At 36.9% G+C, this 25,690-nt stretch overlaps 1 protein-coding gene across 1 annotated transcript in view; it reads left to right on the top strand.

Moving 5' to 3' along the window:
- The window catches only part of LOC113924712 (bifunctional heparan sulfate N-deacetylase/N-sulfotransferase 4), a 397,622-nt gene that overhangs the window by 339,037 nt on the left and 32,895 nt on the right, over nucleotides 1–25,690 (top strand). The window contains exon 8 of the mRNA XM_027598851.1: nucleotides 20,476–20,658. Within this exon, the coding sequence (XP_027454652.1) occupies nucleotides 20,476–20,658 (183 nt within the window). The remainder of the gene's footprint in view (nucleotides 1–20,475; nucleotides 20,659–25,690) is intronic.

Below are 25,690 nucleotides of genomic sequence, written 5' to 3'. Positions count from 1 at the left end.
CTGCTGCTTGTTGGGTCCCTGCTGGAAGAGTAGTGCCCTGATTGTGCCTCAGATCACAGTTTATGGCCACCCCGAGCGGAGAGCCCGCTCCTCAACTCCTTTTTTGCAACCAGCTTCCCCGCTCTGATACCTGGGGAAGCTCTGCTACACTCAGGCACCCCCGGTCTTTCTGTGACCCCGAGGATCCTGCAACCACAGTGTCTTGGCGAGGGTTCCACCCCACCCCCCCCTTAGCCCCTGGACTGGCATCCCTCAGTGGAGCAAACTTCTAAAATTTCCAATTTTGTGCTCCACTGCTCTATCACTTGCTGGTAGATGGCTGATGGAGGTTCCTTCCCCGTGGTCTATCTTCCCAAATATCACCTCGGATTCACTTCTCCACACATCCTACCTTCCAGAAAGTGGTCGCTTTTCTGTTTATAGAATTGCTGCTCTTCTTTTCTTCGACCTCCTGTTGAGTTTGTAGGTGTTTTGAATGGTTTGATAACTACCTAGATGTATTCCTGGGACCACACGAAATTTAGGTCTCTTATTCCTCCACCATCTTGCTCCTCCCCCACTGCTCCTTTACATACGTCCTCTACTCCTGCTAAAATGGCATGCTCACTGCATTAGATTGCTAGGGCTGCCATAACAAAATACCACAGACTGGGTGGCTTAAATAACAGAAATTTATTTTCTCACAGTTAGTGAGACTAGAGAGTCCATGGATCTGGAGACTAGAAGTCCATGATCCAGGTGTCAAAAGGTTTGTTTTTTTTCTGGGGTCTCTCAGGCTTGCACATGGCTGCCATCTCACTGTATCTTCACATGGTTTTTCCTCTGTACTCATGCTTCCTTGGTATCACTTTCCTTTTCTTTAATGATACCAGTTAAAAATGGATTAGGGCTAGGGGCGCCTGCGTGGCTCAGTTGGTTAAGCAACTGCCTTCGGCTCAGGTCATGATCCTGGAGTCCCAGGATCGAGTCCCACATCAGGCTCCCTGCTCAGCAGGGTGTCTGCTTCTCCCTCTGACACTCTTCCCTCTCATGCTCTCTATCTCTCATTCTCTCTCTCTCAAATAAATAAAGAAAATCTTTAAAAAAAAGAAAAAAAAAACCCAGTGGGTTTAAAAAAAAAAATGGATTAGGGCTCATCCTGAGGGCCTCATTTTAACTTAGTCACTTCTTTAAAATTTCTCTCTCCAAAGACAGTCACATTCTGAAGTACTGGGGGTTAGGGCTTCAACATATGAATTTTAAGAGGACACAATCAGGCCATAAAATTGGCTCTTCCCCAAAATACCTTTGTGTCTCATTTTCACGCTTTCCTTTTTACCCATAGCAAAACAATACCAAGCACTTTCTTCTTGAGGTAGTTAAAATTTACTTATATTCAAAGTCTAATCGAAGTTGCTCTTATTTCGTGAACTCTTCCTAAACTACACTCATACCTATACACAGAAGAACCCCTCTCTCTTCTCAAAGCAAATGCTATCTATTGTGTTCATCCAAATGCCTTACAATATGTTAGCATTCATAATTTTTATCTTACTTTCTTTGTTGACATTTTTATTGGATTATATTTTGTTTCCACACAATAATTGTCAATGATCTTTAGTAAATATAACTCAATAAGACTAGGAAAAATGCTGTAACTGTTCAATATTCTCTTTTTGCATCTGATATTTTCCTATTAAACAGCAATCTCATGAAAATATAAATATTATATATAATAATTTTATTATGAGCATAAAAAGTTTTCAAATTGCCTGAGTGCCTGCAGAATTTGAATAGTTGCTTTTCCTTTAATTTAAATATTTTAAGCCATCATATATTGATCAGGCAGTCTTCCACTTATCTCTGTGAATTTCTAAATTTTGATATGTATGTTTAAAAAAATATTTTTAGAAAGCTCAGTAATGATTTCATTTTATTTGTAATAATCTTATACATTTGCCTGAGAGCCACATGGATCTTTTTACTATAATTTAGAGATTTATGAAGAGATAAGTAAAAGACTGTTTAATCAATAAGTGGTGGCTTAAAATATTTAAATTAAAGGAAAAGCAATTACTCAAATTTTGCAAGCACTCATGTAGTTTGAAACTATATCTTTATGTTCTTCATTTATAAGTTTGTATAGCCAAAAAAGAAATTTTACTGCATTTTATCTTTTCAAAGTATTTGTAGAACTTTAATCTCATTATCAGTAGAATTTATATTAGATTTATTAATTAATGTAAATGTATGTGATTTGATAAATGATAAATTAAAGAATATAAAAAACTAGTTAATGAAACCATGTTTCAAAATGTGTGGACTATGGAAATATATATTTTTTGATGCCTTGCTCTTAGCCATGTGTATAGCTATTTATTGAGTACCTTCTTCAAAGTTTGAAAAACTGCCAGCAAATGACTTCAATTCAACTCACATGTCTTGCTTAGGAAGTATATCGTTCACCATTAAAAAAAAAAAAACTGTAAATGTATTAGCAAAAATTTATGTCTTTTGAAAAATAACATGACCATCTATTGGACAGTAGAGAGCAAAGTGTGAGCTTGCCCAGCCAGTACTAACACCACCATTCCCTGCTGTCTTGAATGTGAATTTGAATTTTCTATTATGTACTTCTTTTTTTTAATTGATAAATGCAAACTGTTTTATTATAACTTAATTGTTGACCCCTATATGCGTCTGAGTTTGTGGCTCTTGTTCTGTCTTATGCCAGGAAGTACACAGAGTCCAAAATAAAAAAATTTATAAAATTTATCCCTGCTCCAGATGTGTTTAGAGTCTAGTGGAAGAAATAATTAATTATTTAAAATATAATAAACAATAATATAAAGCCATGTTCAAGGTGCTATGGGCATGCAGAATGAAAAAAAATTCCATTCACGTGTTAATCTCTGACTTTTCATTGGATAAATATTACTAAGAAAACATTTAACTCATGTCAGATGTGCTGAAATAAAAACACATGATGTCTAGAAGGGTACCAAATTGAAACACAGAGACAATTTTCTGGCACATAAATTAGTTTGTTTCAGGAGGAGAAGGGTCATGAATATGAAAAGTGTTGATTTGTGAGACAATTTGTCATTATTAAAATTAGTGCTCTGTCAACCCAAAATCTCTTTCAGCAATCCTTTTGTGTTACTGCAGCTGTTTGTTGAGTTACCAGATCCAAATGTTCTAGGAGATCCAACAGTAGTGAATGGACTATACTTTTTAATCTATAATAGCAGACTATCATCTGTAATGGGAGATTGTCAGGATATGACACATGTTAAACACTCAAATCTCAAAGAACTGCTGTGACAGATAACCAAGGATGGAGCTGTTTTGGTACTGGGAAATGGACACCTGTCAGAAATGTTTTTGTTCACAATGTTATTCGTGTATTTTAAAACGTAGCCTACTGGCATACAGATCAGATTTGACAGCTTGGGAACTATAGAACATTTTGCTAGTATAACAAAAATACTGAAGCCAGCAAAACCCATAGTTATATCAGTATACAATCGAGAGTAGAAAAGAAGAAAAAGAGAGAAGGGGGAATAAGGTGAAATGGTGAGATAAAATTTTAGTTTCTTAGATCTTATATAAACGTGGCAAAACCACTGTGAAGTTACTATCACACAGTAAGGTTGGCCCCCAAACCAAACCCATTTTAGCTACCTGGTTCACTGTAATCAAAATTTCAGTACCTCTATTTTTAAATATCATAATATGTACTTTGATATTATTTGTCACTTGGGATGTTTCAGTAGAGGATTTATTCTAATATGCTTTGTTTAGTGAAAGCTGGAGAAACATTCATATCCTTTATACAACTTCTTTACTAAAAGGCAATGAAGGCAAACAAAAACAAAAACAAAAACAAAAAAACCCACAGATACTTCCATATAAGGAACAAATACCTTGTTCTTCCCTATAAGCTACTTCAAATCAATAATACAAGTGATATTGATTTAACACATGTTAAAAACAAGTTTTAACATAAACGTTACCTCTGTTAAAGTATTTAGATAAAATATTTTTAAAAGGTACCATATCACTATAATCCATTACAGAACTATTATTGGAAAACATATGAATATATACATTTATGAGAACTCTCACTTGAGCTACATTGAACCCTGCTTCCTGCGAGGTAAAGGATTCCGTAAAAAATATCTTAAGCAAGAATCCATAACTCTATAGCCACTTTCAGTTATAAGAACATTATAGATATTTTAAGTTGAAAGTTGTGATTTTAACACAAATCAAAATTCTTTTCTTCTCCCAGTGCTGACTATGTCAACTTGTCTCCCCGGTAGCTTGGAGTTGCTGTGTTTGTGCACACATCTGTATGAATGAATGTTCAAGTGAATGTGTGTGAGTACATGAGTATATCTGAATGTGTGTGTGTGAGAGAGAGAGAGAGAAAGAGAGAGAGAGAATATGTGTGAGTGTGCAAAGTCCGGTGTCTGCTCTTGACAGTGTATATACTATTTATGCATGATAATCTTATTCTGAAGCCTGCTTTTCAGAAGTTAATATAGGTACTCTGACTTTCTTTGCTTTGTGTTAACATGATATATCTTTCCATCCTTTTACTTTTAACTTAGTTAAGTATATGTAAAGTCAGTTTTTTGTAGACAACATATAGTTGGGTCTTTTTTTTTAATCAATTCTGACAATCTCTATATTTTAATTGGTGTACTTAGACCACTTACAATTAATGGGATTACTGATACAGTTGGATTAGTATCTACCATGTATTAACTGTTTTATATTTTTTGTGTTTGGTCTTTGAAAGCTTTTCTTTTTATGTTTTCACTAGTTTTAATTGAGCATTTTAGATGACTACATTTTATCTTCCCTTTTATTATACTTCTTAAAAAAATTTAGTGATGGCTCTGGAGTTTGCATCATACATTTTGAAGTAACCTAAGACTATTTTTAAATAACACTATTCTGCTTCATGTGTAGTGCAAGTACCTTGTAACAGACTACTCACAAATCTTCTCTCCCATTCCTTATTCATAAGGTATAGTTACTCAATGCATTGTTACTATTATTGCTGTGTACAGTTATCTTTTAGATCAACTAAGAATAAAAAAACTAAAATATTTTAGTTTACCTTTATTTATTCCTTCAAACACCTTTTCTTCTTTATGTAGATTCTGAACTACAACATTTTTCTTCTTCCTCAAGAACTGCTTTAATTTTTTCAATTAATTTTTTTTTCAACAAGTTTGCTGGCAAGGAATTTCCTCAATTTTTCTTTGTGGAAGTATTTATTTCTTCTTCATTTTTCAGGGATAATTTTGTTGGATATTGAAATTTAAATCAGTGGTTTTTAATCTTTCAACATTTTAAATATTTTCTTCCATTCTCTTTTTGCTTGCATGGTTTCTAATGAAGAGTCCACTATAATTTGTATCCTTGTATGCCTATAGGTAAGCTGTAGTTTTCCTCTGGCTTCATAGGTGTGGTTTATTTGTTCGTTTATTCATTTGGCATTTATTCTGCTTGACATTCTCAGGGCTTCGTGGATCTGTGGTGTTGTATCTGTCATTAATTTAGAAATTTTGCAGCTATTATTACTTTAAATTTTCTTATACTCTATTCTCTTTTCTTATTCTGGTATTCCAATTATGCATATATTATACTTTCTGATATTTTCCCAGTTATTGGATGTTTTGTTTTGTTTTCATCATTTTTTTTCCTCTTTCCACTTCTATATGGGAAGTTTTTCCTTACCTCTTCAAACTCCCTGATTCTTTCTTTGGTTTGGTTGAGTCTATTCATGAATCACCAATTCACTGCTTAACACCAGTTCATCCAGGATAGTCTCAGCATGGCAGGCATTCAAATGCTCCCCCTCTCAGGAGGCCTTTGTTTGTTCATTAGAAGTCACAGCAGTGATGGTTGGCACCCATATCCCTTAGCACAGAGAATGGATATGGGAGATCCAAGTTCTACTCAACCTCTTTCACCAATACCTTCAGCTGCCACTTAAACCACACATCCTAAAGCCTCTCGCTCTTTGGAATCCCTTGCCTCAAGGGAATTTCTCTTTGTAATTATATGCGAAATAACTAAAGCCAAGATGTTTTCCCTGTTGTCACCTTGACCGAGAAGGAATTTATGATTCCTACCACGGAAAACTGAGCTAGACCTAGAAAGAAGCTTAAAAATTCTTCTATATAGTTTTAACTTGAATTCTAGCCTAAGAAGTCATTTTTTCCCCCTTTTCAGGGATCCTACTTGCCCTCTTCATCATAATTCTCCAAAGGTAGGAGAAAGAAGAGAATCAGCATAAGTGAATTCTTTATTCTTTTGTTCCTCTTTTAAAAGGGCATACTGCATATCCCCAATTTCACAGTTGTCACTTATCAGACTACTTTCTTGCTATTTAAACACTTAGAAGGTAAGTGAGTTCTGTGGAGTTAAAAATGGGTAATTGTCAATGTTTCTCAATGCTCCTTGGTAGAAAATTATAGGTAAAAGTATTTCTTTTTTAGTATGGTTAACCAGTAGCCATAAAGTGAGTTAATTAAAAAATAAAAATAGGGGTGCCTGGGTGGCTGTCATTTAAGCATCAGGCTCTTGATTTCAGCTCAGGTCATGATCTCAGAGCCTTGAGATTGAACCCTGCATCTGGCTCTGCACTCAGTAGGGAGTCTGCTTCAGATTCTCTCTCTCCCTCTCCCTCTGCCCCCCAAATAAATAAATAAATCTTTAAAAAAATAAAATATAAAAATATACTTTAAAAGATTTAAAATGGGCGTGCCTGGGTGGCTCAGTCAGTTAAGTGCCTGACTTCAGCTCAGGTCATGATCTCAAGGTCCTGAGATTGAGCCCCACATTGGGCTCCCTGCTTAGAGGAGAGCCTGCTTCTCCCTCTCCCTCTGACATCCCCCCTGCTCATGCTTTCTCTCTCAAATAAATAAATATATATATTTATAATAAATAAATAGATAAATAATTGAAAATATTACTAGTTTTGGAAAGGACAGTGGGGATAATTTCTATCTGTCTTCCAACAATTACTAAGAAATCTCTTGTCCCACTTTTCTTCCATTTCATTAATTTGGCAAATCCCCAATTCTATAAGAATTCAACTGTCTTCATCCTTCAGATCTTCAGCTGGCTTCCAACTAGTGCAATGTTGGAGAATATCATGCATATTTAAGTCTATATAAATTTTTATGGGCTTACAAGTCTCTCAGAGCAGCCACACCAAGAGTCTAAGCTTTCCTTTTAAAATCTCTGTCTGGTTCCCTATAGCCACTATTTTAAAGTTTTTATTTCTCTTAATATTTTGTTCTATTCATTCTTTCATTGTTTCCTATTTTGTTAAAATTGTTCCAGTATCCGTCCAGTTGCCTAAGGCAGGAAACAGAGTAAAATATTTGACCTGTTCTTTTTTTATCCCTCGCATGCAATCAGACATAAATCATTAGAGATTTATTACCTTTTCCCCGGGACGCCTGGGTGGCTCAGTCGGTTAAGCGACTGCCTTCGGCTCAGGTCATGATCCTGGAGTCCCGGGATCGAGTCCCACATCGGGCTCCCTGCTCAGCGGGGAGCCTGCTTCTCCCTCTGACCCTCCCCCCTCTCATATACTCTCTCTCATATTCTCGTTCTCTCAAATAAATAAATAAATCTTAAAAAAATTTATTACTTTTCCCCATCTTTATTAAGCTATAATTGACGTATAATATTGTGTGAGTTTAAGATGTACAATGTGATGATTTGTTACACGTTTCACAACATTACTACCACAGTAGAGTTAGTTAATACCTCCATCACCTCACATAATTACTATTTCTTTTTTTGTGATGAAACAATTAAGATTTACTCTCTAGCAACTTGCAAGTATATAATACGAAGTTATCTATAATCACTATGCTGTACATTAGATCGCAGAACTTATTCCTCTTATAAGTAGACATTTGTATCCTTTGACCAACTTCTCCCCACTTCCCTTACCCTCCAACCCCTGTAACTACCTTTCTACACTCTGTTACTGTAAGTTTGGCTTTTTAAGATTACACATATATGTGATATCATACAGTATTTGCCTTTCTCTATCCAACTTTTTTCACTTAGCAGAATGCCCACAAAGCCCATCCATATTGTTGAAAATGGCAGGATTTCCTTCTTTCTCATGGATGAATAATATTGCACAATCCCCATGCGTTTAAGGTCAGTTACTGTAAGATTACTACAATCCTTTGGTGGTGTCATATTTCCTTGATTTTTTATGTTCCTTGAGCTCTTGCATCTCTGTTGACAGATTTTGAAGTGATAGTCAACTCTTCCAGTCTTCACTAATTGACTCTGGGAGAAAAACGCCATCCTTCAGTTCTGCTCAGGATTCTGAGGTTTTCTCAGTCTTTTTATGAACACACTTGCTCCAGGCTTCTTGCTCTCTCATTTGGTCAAATTCTTAAACTTGTATGACTTCTCTTAATCCTGCGCCACACCGGGCTGGGTTCTGACAGATTCCCTTTTGCTTCCCCAGGGGTGGAAAACTAAAGCTCACATTTGTGGTTTCTCTGTGGCCAACAGATTCTGGTGTTTTCTGCATGTGCTCACTAGTTATCTTTAGTGCTTGTTCTTGCCACCCCTTGGAGCATGCACTGAGAGATAGCCACAGGGTGAGAGTGTGAAGGGAGGGATGCAGAGCACCGGGGTTGCCTGTGGGCTATTTGGGTGGGGAATCTGTGGGCAGGTGTGCTCAGAGGCTGCTGGACAGGCTTTTCAATGGAGTCTGAGAAACAGAAGGATCCATGTCCCTTTAAATAAGAGTCTTACTTGCCACTCACCAACCCTGTTCCCACCTTCCCGTCACACAGTCCATGACTCAGTGCTCTGGATAAGTTGTGAGGGAAGTGGGCCTCTTTGGCAGCATTCCGTACAGCTGTGGAAGCCTAGTGCTGGCTCACACCATCTCACTTTCTCCCTCAGGAGAAATCATAGGTTGAGAAAATCTCTCTTGGCCCTGAACTGTGCCATTCTGGGGGAGACAAAAAAGTCAAACTATTTCTCTTAGCCTCTCCAACATATCCAAATGTATTTTTTTTGCTATAACAGTGATGGAATGGAACTTCTCCACTGGGAGCCAGCTTTCATAAGCTCTCTTATGTATAGGTGATTGTCTAAGAGAGTATTCTCCTGGACCACATCCAAGAGGGGATGAAACCAGTTTACAGGCCACTGCAGCATCCACAGTTGGGTCCAAAGTCTGTATTCCTATTACCTGATGCACTACTGGGAGAGACTCCTTCTAGGTTTCTTGGCATATGATACTGGATCCTAATAGCTCCCTCAATGTTACTTTTGTTTATGGATATACACCAAATTGTTGTTGGCAGGGTGGGGGCATAGGGGAATGGACAAGAATGAGAGACCTCTTATTCAGCCATGTTGCTGACATCATTACTTGAGATTCACTATCTTAACATCACTTGAATCTTCAATCTCTCTCCTTTCTCATTTCTCAGGTCATCATGTATCAATCATATGCCTATCAAAGCCTCCTAATCTCTAATTGATACCCTTTTTCATAAGGCAGTCAGGATATTTCCTAAAACGTATATCTGACTATGTCTCACCCTTACTCAAAATCCTTCATTGTTTCCCTGTTGTTTTTAGTATTAAAGTTCAAACCCTTTAAGAATTTAAAAGATCTATATGAACTGGTCTTTTCCTTACTCTTATTACCTCAATCCCTTTTATGGGTCACATTGCAGTTTTAGTTTCTAAAATGCAGTTCTCATCAACCACCTTTTACACACACAGATCCTTCTGTCTAAGCCCCATGACCTCAGCTGTATGTCACCCACCACTACTCCAACCCATTTTTCTCATCTGAAGTGTCTGTAACTTGCCATATTTCAGATCTCAGCTCCAAGGTCCCATTTTTCAAGAACCCTTCCACAAGTCACAGGATCACAGGATTTCCAAATCACATTGTATTATAATCTGCTATTTTCTTTTCTATATCCCGCATTTGATCCTAAGCACCTAAGAAGGGGGGGAAATCGGAGGGGGAGATGAACCATGAGAGACGATGGACTCTAAAACACAGACGGAGGGTTCTAGAGGGGAGGGGGGTGGGGGATGTGTTAGCCTGGTGGTGGGTATTAAAGAGGGCACGTTCTGCATGGAGCACCGGGTGTTATGAACAAACAATGAATCATGGAACACTGCACCAAAAACTAATGATGTAATATATGGTGATTAACATAACAATAAAAAAATTAAAAAAAAAAACCTAATGATGTAATGTTTGGTGATTAACATAACAATTTTTTTTAAAAAGCTATGCATAATTCATTCATGATTATATCTCTAATTCCTAATAGACTGACAGGCACTTAGTAGGCATTTAATAAATATATGTCAACTGGTTGAGTGGATAAATGGAGATGACTTTTTCTTTTCTTCACTGAAAGCTGTCGAACTCTGAGGCTATTAGTGCAGCTTACATTGATGACTAATGGACATGTTTTCTCTACCCACTGGCATGCCCATGATTGTTCCTGGGGTTATGATTTTGCACTTCAGTGACTTTTATGTAGCATCACTGCAACATGGTTGGAAAGGAGATTGATCTCTTGAAAAGAGAGTAATGCTAGGTAGCTCAGATGGGAAACAGTTTTGGTTGTTTGTCTCTTTGTGTGTTAACAATGGCAGATCTTTGCTCAAAATCAGAGCATTCTAAAAGGCAATTACCATGGCATCTAACACCTCAGTTCTGACTTGACTACTAAAAGGAAAACAAAACACAAATATATGCAATAACGATATGGTTGGGAGCATGAGTTGCCTTTTAATGATTTAGGCCTCTATTAATGTACAAGAAAAATGAAGAGTAAAGCTCCTGCTCATTGAAATATAGCAGGAGCCTTCTGTTCTCTGTTAGAACAGCTGCCCTATTTACTGCTGCTTTGGTGAAGTCACTGCCCAACTTCTTTATTCAGGAAGATCAGTGTTTACACTTTAGCTGGTTTTGAATCAAAACAGTTCTGATTTGTTAATAATTCACTAACCAAATATTATGACTGAAAAACTGGGACACCGGTAAATAATCAGATGCAGAATGGAACTTCTGTTCCATTTAGCCTGATAATGGAAATGGAAAACACAAATAAAAAATGTAATTTAGCAATTCATCATATCCTGTTAAATGCCAGCTCTTTTCAGGGTTTTAGGATAGTGTTTTGTTTTTCACCTCACGTCTTTAGAATATGGGGAATAATTAGAAACCAGTTAAGTCACTCCACATTTTCTATTAGCAAAAGAAGTCTATGTTACCAAGAACTCATTTTTTATTTAATGAATATTTGTTGTGCACCTAGTATGTGCCAGGCATCTTACAGAACACTGACAATACAGCAGCAGTAGCGTGGCTGGGCTCAAGGAGCTTACATTCTATCATGTGAGTGAGGGAAGCAACAATAAACAACGAAACAAATCCATAATCTGTCAGTGTCCTGGAGGGCAAGGAGATGGGGAGAGGGTTGGGGGTGTTCTTTGATTTAGAGTGTGAATGAGTAAGGCAAAGAAACATCAGTTTATTGCACTATAACCCTTGAGTAGTGTCTGTTTCTAAAATCTACTCATTGCACTTCTTGAAATGAAACAAAGGATTCCATTTAACAATCTCCCCCATACTGATTTTTAACTGCAGCTGTCAGAGGTGATTCAGGAGGATAAGACTTGCATTTATTAAGAAATAACATGAAGACTACAAAAGAACTTTATGTATTAGGTATTAAACTTGGTAATTTTTACTTTGTATACATGTATCCAGCATTTTTTGGTTTAACTGGAAAACATGTTAGTTATCATAAACATGGTATATTTACAGTTGATTTCACCAGAACAAAGAAATACCAAATTTACTTAAAAATATATTATCTCTGAGATAGAAATGAAATAATTTAAAATTGTATTTGATATGTTAACTATCCTATAAGTTACTTTAATTGAATATGCATGATGATGATATCTTTCATATGTTTTTTATTTTAAAAAATGTTTCAGCATACCCCAATCCATCGAGCATCACATAGACCTGTAAACTAAGTTACTGTTTTCCTTTTCAGTAGAGAAGTCTGAGATTCAGGGAACTTAATTGGTACAATGAGGCAGAGATAGTCCTCATACCCAGGCATTCTGGTTCCAGATTTCATGTTGGTACTGCCCCACTGTAGGAAGACCAAACCAACGTGAGTTATACCAGCAACCCAAAATCATTTTCTATATTTTCCTACTTATGCGATAAATAAAGACTCCAATGATAATATTTTAATCACTATCTGTTATTTTTTACATTGTTTGATTGGCATTATTTTCTTCATTAAACCTGCTCCAAATTAAAAACAAAGGTCTAATTTTTTTCACACACCCAAGCAAGTCTTCCTTTTAATAGACAAAGGTATGGGATGTTAAAACATCAACTAAAAGAATAATAATTAATTATTAGTGCCTGTGGTGGTGCACCTTTTACATGAAACCACACTGAAAGTCATATAGAGCAAGAGCCTCCTTTACTTAGGGAAGTAGCCTGAGTAGGAGAATCAATAGTTGAAGTTTAAATCTGTGGATATTTAAAGACATGAACTAAATCATTCTTAGTAGCTTAAAATTTTCCCCCCTGTCCATCTGACCTAAAGGTGGTAAGACATGTTTGATTTGGGAGCTTTTCTGTGCTTCTCTTTCCTTCTTTCCTTCCTTCCTCCCTCCCTTCTTTCCTTCCTCCCTTCTTTCCTTCCTTCCTTCCTCCCTCCCTACTTCCCTCTTTTCCTTCCTTCCTTCCTTCCTCCCTTCCTTCCTCCTTTCTTTCCTTCCTTCCTTCCTCCCTCCCTACCTCCCTCTTTTCCTTCCTCCTTTCCTCCCTTCCTTCCTCCCTTCCTACTTCCCTCTTTTCCTTCCTTCCTTCCTTCCTCCCTCCCTACTTCCCTCTTTTCCTTCCTTCCTTCCTTCCTCCCTCCCTACTTCCCTCTTTTCCTTCCTTCCTTCCTTCCTCCCTCCCTACCTCCCTCTTTTCCTTCCTCCTTTCCTCCCTTCCTTCCTCCCTCCCTTCTTTCCTTCCTCCCTCCCTTCTTTCCTTCCTCCCTCTCTCCCTTCCTCCCTTTCTTCCTTCCTTCTTTTCTTCTTTTCCTTCTACTCTTCTTTCTCTTTCTAAGAATAGTTCTTAGACAGGCCTGTTAAAATCAAATGTGTTTCTTTAAGATTGGAAGATTAGAGTTACTTTCTAGTTCTATAACACATTTCCATTAAGAAACATCTTAATCTTCCCAAATGAGATAACAATTTCTCTCTTCAGTTTATATTATCTTGAAATGTTCAGAGTCAATTATCAGTTGAAATGTACATGTGTGTAGAGATGTAGATATTGAAATATTGACTTTTATTTTGTCCATTTCTAAAAAATATATAAAAATATGTAGATGAAGTGTTATTGGACCAATTCTAGGAAAAATATACAATGAAATGTTGTTAGTTTTAACCTAAGATTATTACAAATAAAATCTACCAGGTAATTAAAATGATAAAAAGAGAGAGAGCAGGAAATACAAGGAAGTTAGATGAACTTGTTGCCAAAGCCTTTGGCAGAACCTTATGTGGGAAAGAGCACTGATTCTGAATTCACATGCCCTAACTTTGAGCACTGGATTTTCTGGGAGTCCCTGTATAACCTCACAAGGAACACTGGAACCCTTTGGTCCTTGTTTCCTTTTTTCTTAAACTGGATAGTTTTTTAGTACCTAATCAAGCAATACAACAGAAGAGAACCTAGGACCATATGGCAAAGTTATACAAATATATTAACAGTATGATTCAACAACATAGTGTGTTAAAAAAAGATGAACCACTGACCAATTATTCAGTAATGTGTTGCATTTTTAAAAAATAAAGTGGTATATCTCAATAGTGAATTCCAAGCTAATGATGGTCTTTTAGATTGAGTGGCAGAATAATATATTAAGTTCAAGTAAATAGTCCTTACTTTTGGTATCTGAGAACATAGATGTAAACATTTACCAAGTTATTAGTTGCCCAGGACTTAAAAGGTATTATTTGGGGTGTCTATAATTACTATATCCTGTGTGGGGGTATTTTTTTGTGTGTCGTGTGTGTTTAAATCTAGAAGTATTAAGATTCACATTGGTAATGTCTGACACTCACAGTCTGACACTGAGTATCTCCTGTGTGGTTCCAGCCTATATCCAAAATAAAATAAAGACACAAATTGCTTTTTATAGGAAAAATATGAGTAGAATGCCAAAGCCCATCAGATGGGTGGTCAGGGATGTCTTCCCCTGTATTCCATCTATCTTCACATTTTATAAGAACTAAAAGCCTAATCAATAATTTAACAAGCTAATGGGGCATATTTTTAAACACAATGGAATCATTCTGAAAAGGGGCACACCGGCAGGACCACAGAAGCAAAGATGGAAACTAACTGCCAATATTGAATGCTTATCTTGAAAAGTACTATGCTGTGGCATGAGCATAGGGCATGCTGCCCTAAAAAGGGGTGTATCTCTTGTTCTGCGAAGCTATCGTTTCTTTCTGTATTTGTTATAATAATGTATTTTTTCTGATGAACATGTATCTGACTACTTTGTAAATGATTTGCTTTTCAAAAGTACTATAAAGCACAGAACTAATATCCAAATACTTAATGTCTGCTTCATGTAAAAATGTATGCTCTGAAAAATGATTTGAAATTCTAATTTAAGATACTGTATTCAGTATTCTGGCTATGGATATTAACATCCACACAATTTACCATGACATTCTGTTTGTCATAGAAGTAGGAAAAGCAAAGAAGCTCTTCTGGTGTTGGAAGTCTGAAAATATTTTGACTCAATTCAGAGGAGGCTGTTGCTTCATTTTATGAATAAAAATTAGGCCTTTGTGTTTTTATTTCATTTTTCTCTTTTTTCTTTCTCCATTATTTTCGATGTTAGTGACTTCATAAGAGGCAAAGTAAAATGCTATACAAAATAATAAATTGTATAATTTGCAACTAAACACTCAGGAGGATAACCACTTGCTCACATTTATATAGCGCTTTTCCATTTGTCACTATGACAGTCCTTCTGCCCATGTTTAAGGATTATCCATAGAGTTCAATTATTTTTCTCCAATTCCTTATTATCAAGATTTATATATTACTGTATTTAAATCTTCCCTTTCGCTTGGACTATAGTTACATCATTAAGTGGATTTATTTCACAGGTAATGATCTTCTCAGATTTGGTGGAAGCATATTGTGTCTAGCATTCAGAAAAGCTGTTTTGTTTCTAATGAATAATTAGATTATGAGAGTGCCTTCAAGTTTGGTTTTCAGCTTTACACCAGATAAAAGGAAGTGATTAGACTCATTTCATGCTGGTTATAAGGGAGTTAAGAATGTCCCGAGTTGAGGGAGGGACTTAGGCGGAAGTATGGAAAATAATGGAAAGGCAGCCCAGAGGCTGCTTGAAGACAGAAGCCAAGGCTCCCAGACCTCAGGGACTCCCTGGGAGACCTGCCACAGTCAGCCTACAGACACTAGCACTTGATATCTTATTCTCAAACTCATTCATTGAACATGATGTCCTTGCCTGTCTTGTTGGCATGAGTGAATCAATGTGCATCTCTGAGCCGCAATAGTGTGAGGTACTGTGCGTTGCATCTCTAACCATTTGCACCCGTGGAGGACCGTCATACCTTTTCCAGGTGATGCTTTGGGGAGTTTTGAGCAAGAGTATTCTTACTATATAAGTAAGAAAATAACACTCAAAATAAATAAATAAAAAGGGCAGGATAAGCAGAGGGACATGCACGGTCATGTAAAAAATAGGAGCAATATATCACCAGCCTGTGAAAAATTAATTTGCTGCTCTTTCATATTGCACATTCTTTGACTTCCCTTCTTTATACTTCAAACTACAGCGATTCTTAATTTGTCTTAATCTCCCTACACTCTCCGAATAGGTTTTGTTTTTTAAGCAAGTCATTTGTCCAGCAATGCTAAAGCTAAAATGTTCTGTCTGCACAGTAGATGCTTTTAGCAAGTCAGATATGCACAGTTAAGCTGCGCCTGCAGAATTTTTCTTCTTAAAGTGCAGCCAATTGACCATGTACCAGCACTAATTTGTTTCTAACCAGTAAGGCAGGTAAACAGGTTGCCCCGTACAACAGTGACGGCAACCATCATGGCCAGGGCGCTCCTTCTGTTCTCAGCCGAGGGACATTTAAATGCAGAAGCAGGACTCAGCTTAGAACCACACAACGTCTCCAGACTCTGCTTCCCTCGAAAGGCAGACTTTTTTTCCATTTGCCCAGCATTAAGTTTGATACTTCCATTTAGAAAACAAAGCTTGTTCTCCTAAGGAAATTCTGCATAAATGACTTAAAACTAGTCTGGGACGAAAATCTTTTAAAGACATTATGCTAATACCCTAATGAAATGATAATATACATCTGCCCATAATATAAAAATAACCTTTTTTTAAGAGACTCTCCTTTTTTTTAAGATTTTATTTATTTATTTGAGAGAGAGAGAGAATGAGAGATAGAAAGCACAAGAGGGAAGAGGGTCAGAGGGAGAAGCAGACTCCCTGCTGAGCAGGAAGCTCAACGTGGGACTCGATCCCGGGACTCCAGGATCATGACCTGAGCCGAAGGCAGTCGCTTAACCAACTGAGCCACCCAGGCACCCAAAAATCATCTTTACAGTACTCTCCAAGTAGTATTTTTATTTATAATTTCGTCAGATTTTAGACATTCACAGGTGCCTTAAAGTTTCATCTTAAAATAATAATACTAGAGGGCAGGTGGTAGATTTCTAGGACATTATTATATTTCTTCAGGCATTTAGCCGGCAGCTTGGTTTTTCATAATAATTTCAGTCCTGAGAAACTATAATTATCCTGAAGCACATTGCTTATACTGTCTTATTTCTTAATTACAGTAGTGACATGAGATAAATGCATACTTATTGGGATCAAATGCACATTATTTTGTGGTGATTATAAAGAAGTTCTCATGACAACAATTGCAATTATATGGTCATCAACTACTGATACTATGTTATGTTCTAGAAACTCTGTAATTAAGTCCTGCCAAGAGGACACTTCCTATTTGGTGGCGGGGGGGGGGGGGTGCGGTGGCGGGAAGCTTAGAGGGAGAGAAGTTAGCCAATGTAAAAATTACTGAGAGACATAGATACCCCGAGCCTGTTCAAATGATTCTACATGAATCTCAAGTAACAACATTGTATCAACAAACATTTGGGGAGTCTGATTTAAATTTCTATCTAAACAAGCTATATAAAGAATCTTCTTTAAAATAACCTTTCTCTTTTCTGACCTTTAGAATAAAAAGCTTTGAATACACCCCACGGGGGAAAAATGGACTGGAAATATGATAGGAGTGATACTGCCTTCAAAGATAAATCTGCAGGCAATCAGTAATATTCTTTCAAATACTACAATTCATCGTTTTAAAGATTTTTTTTAAGATTGTATTTGTTTATTTGACAGAGAGATAGAGAGAGAGCACAAGCAGGCAGAGAGGCAGGCAGAGGGAGAGGGAGAAGCAGGCTCTCCGCGGAGCAGGGAACCTGATGCGGGGCTCGAGCCCAGGACCCTGGGATCATGACCTGAGCTGAAGGCAGCCACTTAACCAACTGAGCCACCCAGGTGCCCCTAATTCATCGTTTTAAAAGTTTTCATGTAAGATTCCAAAAATAATTTATCTTCTGTTATTCCAATTTAAAAGAAAAGAAAAAACTTTAAGTTACCAAGATATTACATAGATTTTCCACTTTTTTCTATAGACAGATGTCTTTGCCTTTTTTTTTTTTTCCCAAGAAAGTCAGAAGGAAAAAAAATGTTGGATGTCAAACTCTATGTATTAAACTCTTTGGGTGAAGGTGTCAGGTATATCATGTGTCAGATTTGGGACTCAAATGGCCTGGGTTTTAAATTCTGCTCTGCCATTGACTAGATGTGGGACTTGGACAAGTTACTTAACTTTGCCTCTGTCTCTTCATCTGTAAAAAGGGACAATGACTGTATCTACCTCATAAGAATTATCTGTTAAAGTATTTAATCTTTTTGTATATATTGTATATATAAAGGGCTTAGATTCATGCCTTGCACATAGTAAGCACCATATCTTTATTATTATTATTATTATGGTATTATTTTTTAATTATTTTATGTAATACAGGGATATGAAGAACAATGGGCCAAGCTCCCCCACTCTCCTTCCCACCTTCATCTACTGTGAGGAGTATCTCTAATCATTTTAATTGGCTTTCCTCAGAGAATTTTCTTCAGCATTCTAATATAGCACATTGAAAGAGAATATTTTATTTCCAAAGTAAAAAGGGCATTCAATGAACCTGATATCTTTAACTTATAAGTTACTCCGGCAATACTTTGCCAGCCTATTGTTTGTTTTATTTTGTTTTTTAAATTCTGGAACAAGCCAATGCCTTATTATTTTTAACACCAAAGGTATCCTCTTTGGACATTTACAGTTATCCAATGACATGTTAGGTCTTGGGCACAATAGTTCTGCAATGTATAATCTTTATTGCGTGGCTAGCATTCTAACCAGGTTGCAATGACATGATATTGGAATGGTTACTGCAAACCCGTTTTTATTTTCACAATAGTTCAAACAACCCAAATAAGCACACCAAGAAACGTAAACCCTTAAAAAAAGAGGCAGTAAGCATCCATAAAAAAATTAGCCATGCAACACTTGACTTTCTATATACTGACCTGTGGATATTATTTTCTGGTTAACATCACATAGTGTATTTGTTTTAATGTTATTATTTCTGACATTCTCTTACCGCTACTTTTCCAATGAAGTTAATAAAATAATTATATATTAACTTCTCTGAAATATTTATAGTTCTAAATAATAAGTAATAAAATGAATTTTTGAGATACATGCAAATATAATGAGATTGAGGAACAAGTACAAATACTGTGTATGGTAGAAAATTATTAATTCCCTTTTTATGACTTGCACTAGTCATCTCTACATGCAATCTCTACAGTTTGGATCAAGAATATACAAATTCTCCTTCATTTAATATTTTAATATTCCAACTGCAATCTCTGATGGATTGTATATCAGATTATATCTGTAATCATATTCAAAATTTTTGTTGTTTCCAGAGCAATCAACCTAGATTTTACTTTTTCTTAGTCTTTGATCTACAAAAATACAATACCAAAATGCTATGATATTTTTAGAGTTAATATAGAAATAAGAAGTATTGCAAAAGGATTAATAAGTATGGAGAAGTTTTTTGGCTAAATGCAATCAGTTTCAATGCAAACATTAACAATTTCTTTATTGCAGTAACTCTTCATTAGACCTTTGAGTCTAATTCCAATTTGAATCTAATTCTAATTCAATCTATATACATACCTAAACCAGTAAAGATCTGTAACAATTGTTTTGTTTTAGAACTAGTCTAATTCTGGTTCTTCACTAGCCTGGAAGTTATTAGGTTATTGGATTTGATGATGTTGATTCTACAATAGGGAAAAACTGATATGGAAATTAACACTATATTTTTAATGAACAGTGAGGAGGAAAAGAAAAACGCAATTTCAATTTCCATTTTAAGAGTGAGTTTAAGAGTGATTTTAAAATAGAAATCAAATGTGTGGCTTTCCGCTTGTGTTAGCTGTGCAAACTGCCATAAGAAGATACCACAGACGGGGTGGTTTAACCAACAGACATTTATTTTCTCACAGTTTTGGGTGCTAGAAGTCCATGACTGAGGTGCCAGCAAATTTAGCTTCCTTCTGGCTGTGATAGAGGGACGGAGGGAGATGGGGGTAGAAGAGGAGAGGGAAGAACACAGAGAGCGAGGGAGGGAGAGAGAGGGGAAGTGAGGGAGGGAAAGGAGAAGAGAGGGAGGGAGCAAGAGGGAGGGAGCAAGGGAGAGGGAGAGAGAGAGAGAGAATGAGCGCAGGTATTTCTTCCTCTTATAAGAGCTCAAGACCTATCAGGGTGCCTGAGTGGCTCAGGTCATGAACCCAGGGTCCTGGGATCCAGCCCCGTGTAGAACTCCCTGCTCAGCTTCCCAGCTTCCCCCTCTCGATCTGCTGCTCCCCCTGCTTGTGTGCTCTCTCTCACTCTCTATCAAATAAATAAATAAAATCTTAAAAAAAAAAGACCTATCAGGACTAGGGCCCTGCCCTTATGAACTTGTTTCACCATAATTACCTTCCTATAAATCTAATCTTCAAAAAGTCACATTGGATACTGTGGTTTCAACATATATATTTGGGAGGAACACAATTCAGTTTATAACACCACCTCAAATGATGATCACACCTCTCAAGAAATTCCAAGGTTAAGTGAGGTCCTGCCTGGAGCTTCTGTGCTACTTCTGAACTTAAGTATGTTATATTTTATGGTCATTTTTATTTATCTTTTATCTTTCAGATCAGCATTTTCATGACCCATTTGTCGAACTATGGGAATGACCGCCTAGGGTTATATACCTTCATGAACTTGGCCAACTTCGTGCAGAGCTGGACCAACCTGAAATTGCAAACTCTGCCCCCAGTGCAACTAGCACACAAGTACTTTGAGCTCTTCCCTGAGCAGAAAGACCCTCTCTGGCAGGTAACGCTAAACCTTCCGTCATGTAGTGGAAGGAAAGAAACCAGTGCCTAATTTGTATTAGGAACTCTGTTGGAGGTATTAAAACTGACATTTAGCCCAAACTTTTTTATTCAATAGTTTCATTCACTTCTATAACATTTTTTGTTTTATGGATTAAGTGTATTTTTTGTTTTTCTGGAGTTTGGTTGATTGTTTGGTTGGTTCCGAATTTTTGCTTTGAGGAGGCTGTTTTATTGTTGGTGTCTTCTCGGTGTTAATCATTTTGACTCTCAGTGTGAGCACTAACTGGCAGTAAAATGGTTAGGCACTGGGTATCTAGGGAGATAGAAACCAAGAGCAGTCATAATCTAAGACCCTATAACTAAACCCTGATATGTATGTATAAACACAGATAGTATAAATAAAAAGGGAAAAGCAATTTTTACCACATGCTTATACAGATTCTGTCTTTAATATGTCTCCATATTTCTTTTTTTTAATATTTATTTATTTTTTTATTTGACAGAGCAAGACAGGGAACACAAGCAGGGGGAGTAGGAGAGGGCGAAGCCGGCTTCCCGCAGAACAGGGAGCCCGATGTGGGGCTCCATCCCAGGACCCCAGGATCATGACCTGAGCCAAAGGCAGACACTAGGGGCCCCTCCATATTTCTTTTAAATCTAACTAATCTTTCACTAGGACCAGATCTATCGGTAAAAGAAAAACTGTCAGTTTTAGGATTGCTTTTACAAATAATTCAACTTTATGTGGGAGCCACTCAGCCTCCATGTATGAAAATGTAAACTATCTGCTTCTTAGCAGTTATCTAGGAAAATGCTACCTCCCACGTTCTTGGTTCTTTATGCATTACGTTACACTGACCCACACAGTCAATAAGCTGACTGCAGAGAGCAGAGCACGTAGGGCCCTGCTAAGCGGCTGGTAGAGGGGTAGCATCATCATTACTGAGAAATCACTGTGAAACTGACTTTTTACCATCCATCCTCTCTCTCTATCTCCTCAAGACTATGTGTTTTTTTTTTAAGATTTATTTATTTATTTGAGAGAGCGAGAATGAGAGAGAGAGAGAGTACATGAGAGGGGGGAGGGTCAGAGGGAGAAGCAGGCTCCCTGCTGAGCAGGGAGCCTGATGTGGGACTCGATCCCGGGACTCCGGGATCATGACCTGAGCCGAAGGCAGTCGCTTAACCAACTGAGCCACCCAGGCGCCTCTATGTGTTTCTCTTTATTCCATAATCCACAATACATGTATAGACTCTGTGTCTATGCAGTCAGGAATTCATCGAACATATGTTTCTTAAGCATCCACTATGTGTAAGGCAAGGCTGGTTGCTCTAGAGAATGCAAAGAATAAAACACAGTGTTTTCTCTCAAAGTCAGTGAAGGGTTTCCTTGTTACTTTGATTCACTAGTATGTATTTCAGAATGTGCTTTAAAACTGACTGCTACAGTGAGTCATACTTTATTCTGATGATTTATTCAGGAACTCTCCACTATTTGTGTTTATATTGAACTACACATTCTAATTCTTTCATCCTTCTAATAAGTTGCTTGATTATCTGTATGTCTGGTGTATAAGTTAGACAGATAAATAGATAAAGATATAATTATTGGGGCACCTGGGTGACTCAGTCGTTAAGCGTCTGCCTTCGGCTCAGGTCATGATCCCGGGGTCCTGGAATCGAGCCCCGCATCGGGCTCCCTGCTCCACAGGAAGCCTGCTTCTCCCTCTCCCACTTCCCCTGCTTGTGTTCCCTCTCTCTCTGTGTCTCTCTCTGTCAAATAGATAGAATCTTTAAAAAAAAAAAGATATAATTATTAGGGTGTATATAATACCAAATAGCTGCTGCATTTCATAAAGGCAAAGCATAAATAGCGTTATTCAAAAGTGCTCACACATTTATAGAATTGATAAATCATTGATAGTAAATCAATTCTTTTCTCACACGTGTTTATTTATGAGATATCTATAACTCACGGTATGGTAACAATAAAAAGTAGCCAACTTAACAAAGGTTGCAAACAGTTAACATATAGAAAATAAGTCAATAGCCCCAAGCTCTAATCTTCCTTTTCCTTTAGAGGCAGAATTTTTTTTTAGATGAAGGATTTATATCTCTTACTATTGTGTGAGTTTTTTTTAATTAAGAATTGTATCTATTGATATAGGTTCAATATCAGTGACACTGTTCCTTTTGGTAAGGAATGAATATAATCAAAGATACACCAGTTCTGAAGCACCTGGTGCTCAGTTGGTTAAGCATCTGACTCTTGATTTCAGCTCAGGTCATGATCTCGGGGTTGTGAGACTGAGCCCCGGGTCAGGCTCTGTCTGCACTCGGTGTGGAGACTGCTTAAGAGTCTCTCTTTTCTTCTCCCTCTGTCCTTCCTTTCTTTCCCTCCCCCTTAAAAAAAAAAAAAAAAGATACACCAGCTCCAATATGATTGGTCAATTTGATGATTCTAAATATTGATTGAATTTTTGTTATGTATGAAATACCGTGTTAGTTGATTGGGGGTGTAAATGAAAATTAGAAACAGAAAATAGAACTATTTCTTAGAAAACTATATTATTTTGAAGACATAAGAACATAAATATATACAAAACATTTGTAAGTGCTGACAATTAATATTGAATAGCATCATAGAGTTAATTCTTAGGTAGTTCTTAATAAATGATAAAATTAATCAGAAAAGGCTTCGGAGAGTTCACAAATGTTTGTTATTGCTGTTGTCATTTGTATGTTTAGCAATTTTAATATATCCTATCAAAATCGTTTATTATAAACATATTTAAATAACATTGAAGAGTAAATATTTACTAAAAGAATCCCATTTTATCAAGTGAATTACATGGTTTCTTTGGACTGAAAAATAAAGTTGCAAGCATTTCTCATTAACTAAAGTGCCATGTATTCTAAAATATGTTTAAAAAGGAAAACAAGAAATAGAAAGCAGAAGAGCAGTTAAGTTCAAGAGGGAATTATTCAGGTACGTGAGATTTTGAGAACAGTTGACCTATTGAAGCAAATCTGATAAACTTCGCCAGTGAGACTGCAAATGGTTAAGTAGAGATAAAGTGCATGATGCTGTCTGAGTCCCTTTCCCTGAGTTATCTCTTCTTTCCATATTCATATGTATAATGATAAACAAAGCAGCTGTAAGCATTATCATCATGTTCTTTAAACAATATGAATTTAATTTTACAAAAAAAAACATATGAGCACAACCAGCACTAATTAAGTGTTTTGTAGCCCACTCATCACAGGCCTACAGAGTTAGGATAGATTAATATTATGTGTCTGTCATCGTTACACATTCTCAAAATTGAGGTACTTTTTTGTGTTTCAAAGCATGCCTTCTTATTTAGTGTATTTCACTTTTAAAAAAGTACATCAACTGTTATTTTTCTCTAGATTTTTAATTCACACATTTTTATTACTACAAATAAAAATAAAACATGAAGAATGATGATCTTCACATCTATTTAGTTTTCTTTGGTTCTTTATGTAAATTTTCATTAGCACCAACTACCATGTCTATGAAACTGCTTTGTCACCTAATTAAAAAGTGCAATATGAGTATCTATCAATGGACATCATGGGAAGAACAACACAGAATGTGTCTGTGCTCCCTTCACTGGAAGCTGCTTCTTTCAAAGCTGCTAAATGTGAGAATATATGCTGAGGACACACATGGAACTATATCCCTCGAGTTTATTCTCCTCAGCGTAGTCCCAAGTGTGTAAGATTCTTAAAAGTATTCTCACGGGTTCCTGTTAATTCATACCCCTTTTTGTTTTGGGAGAATAATTACTATGAAGCATGGAAGAATAGGATTTCCTTTTTTTTTCTTTTTTTTTTTTAACTCTCATTATAGAAACTAAAACCACAACATGGTGGCATTTAGAAGGTCAGAAACTTGCACATTTGTTAATCGATGCTTTTAAGCTCTCAAGCTGTCAGGTTAGCTCAGCCTCAATCTTCACTCAGTCACTCCAGACTCTCACTATCAACAAACACGACAAGCATGATGTGGATTCCTGCTTGCCCACATGACCAAGGGAATGCTCAAAGAGCAGCAGGGTCTGTCTCTCTCTCCATGCCAGTATCCCCAGGATTAAAGAAGTAGGAAAGAAAATCACAGGGTGAAAGGTTATCACCCTTGTTGACTCTGGCTATGAAATCATCCAACTCCGGCTTACGGATCATGAGATCTGAACAGCTGTGACATAAACAAATCAGAAGTTCCAGTGACATACACTCTGTAGGTTCTATTACTATATGCCTGTTGAAGGAATAAATGAATTCCGACCCAGAGACTTATAGATTGTAAGAGTAGGAGAAATTAGGGACATCTAGCCCAATCTATTCAGTTTAGAGAAGACACAGTGACACCCAGTGAGGTGAAATATCTTGTCCTAAGTCACTTGGATTACTAGGGACAGGTCAGCAGTAAAGCTCGGGTTCTCTTATTCCTACTCCAGTGTAGTTCCGACCACACCAAGATGGTGGTTTTACATTTAGAAAAATAAATCTGCTTCTATCTTCGACTCTCTCTGTAAGATGGAATTTCAGGCATACATTGTTACTTTAGAAGAATCTGGTGGTTTATTCAGTGTGAATTTATTTGACCTACACTTTTGAAGTACCTACGTAATAGAAAGGTCTTTGCTTTCACAGAACTTACAAACCATAATAGCTCCTGGTTATGTGAATAAAATGACATTATGAATTTGTTTTCATATTTATTCCTTTCTTTTCCACTCCATACCTTATTTATGACTCTACTCTTGCACTTACTGTGTGGTCTTGCAGACGCTTACGCCTGTCATACACCAGCTCATGCAAACCTTAAGGGGTGAGACTAGGTTCATACAGCTTTGTAACCTAGAACCTAGCGTGGTACCATAGCTGCCGTCATTATAATCTCATGAATGAATAAGCAAAAGCAGAGGCGTGTGCATGTGCACAGAGAACAGTCAAAGTGGCACACTTGTTTCTTAGATAACGGTAGGTATCCAGTGGGAAAT

Source organism: Zalophus californianus, chromosome 2, assembly GCF_009762305.2.
Source record: "Zalophus californianus isolate mZalCal1 chromosome 2, mZalCal1.pri.v2, whole genome shotgun sequence".
In the NCBI taxonomy this organism is placed as follows: Eukaryota; Metazoa; Chordata; class Mammalia; order Carnivora; family Otariidae; genus Zalophus; species Zalophus californianus.
The sequence above is the reverse complement of the archived record's forward strand: the minus strand, read 5'-3'. Positions and strand labels throughout refer to the sequence as shown.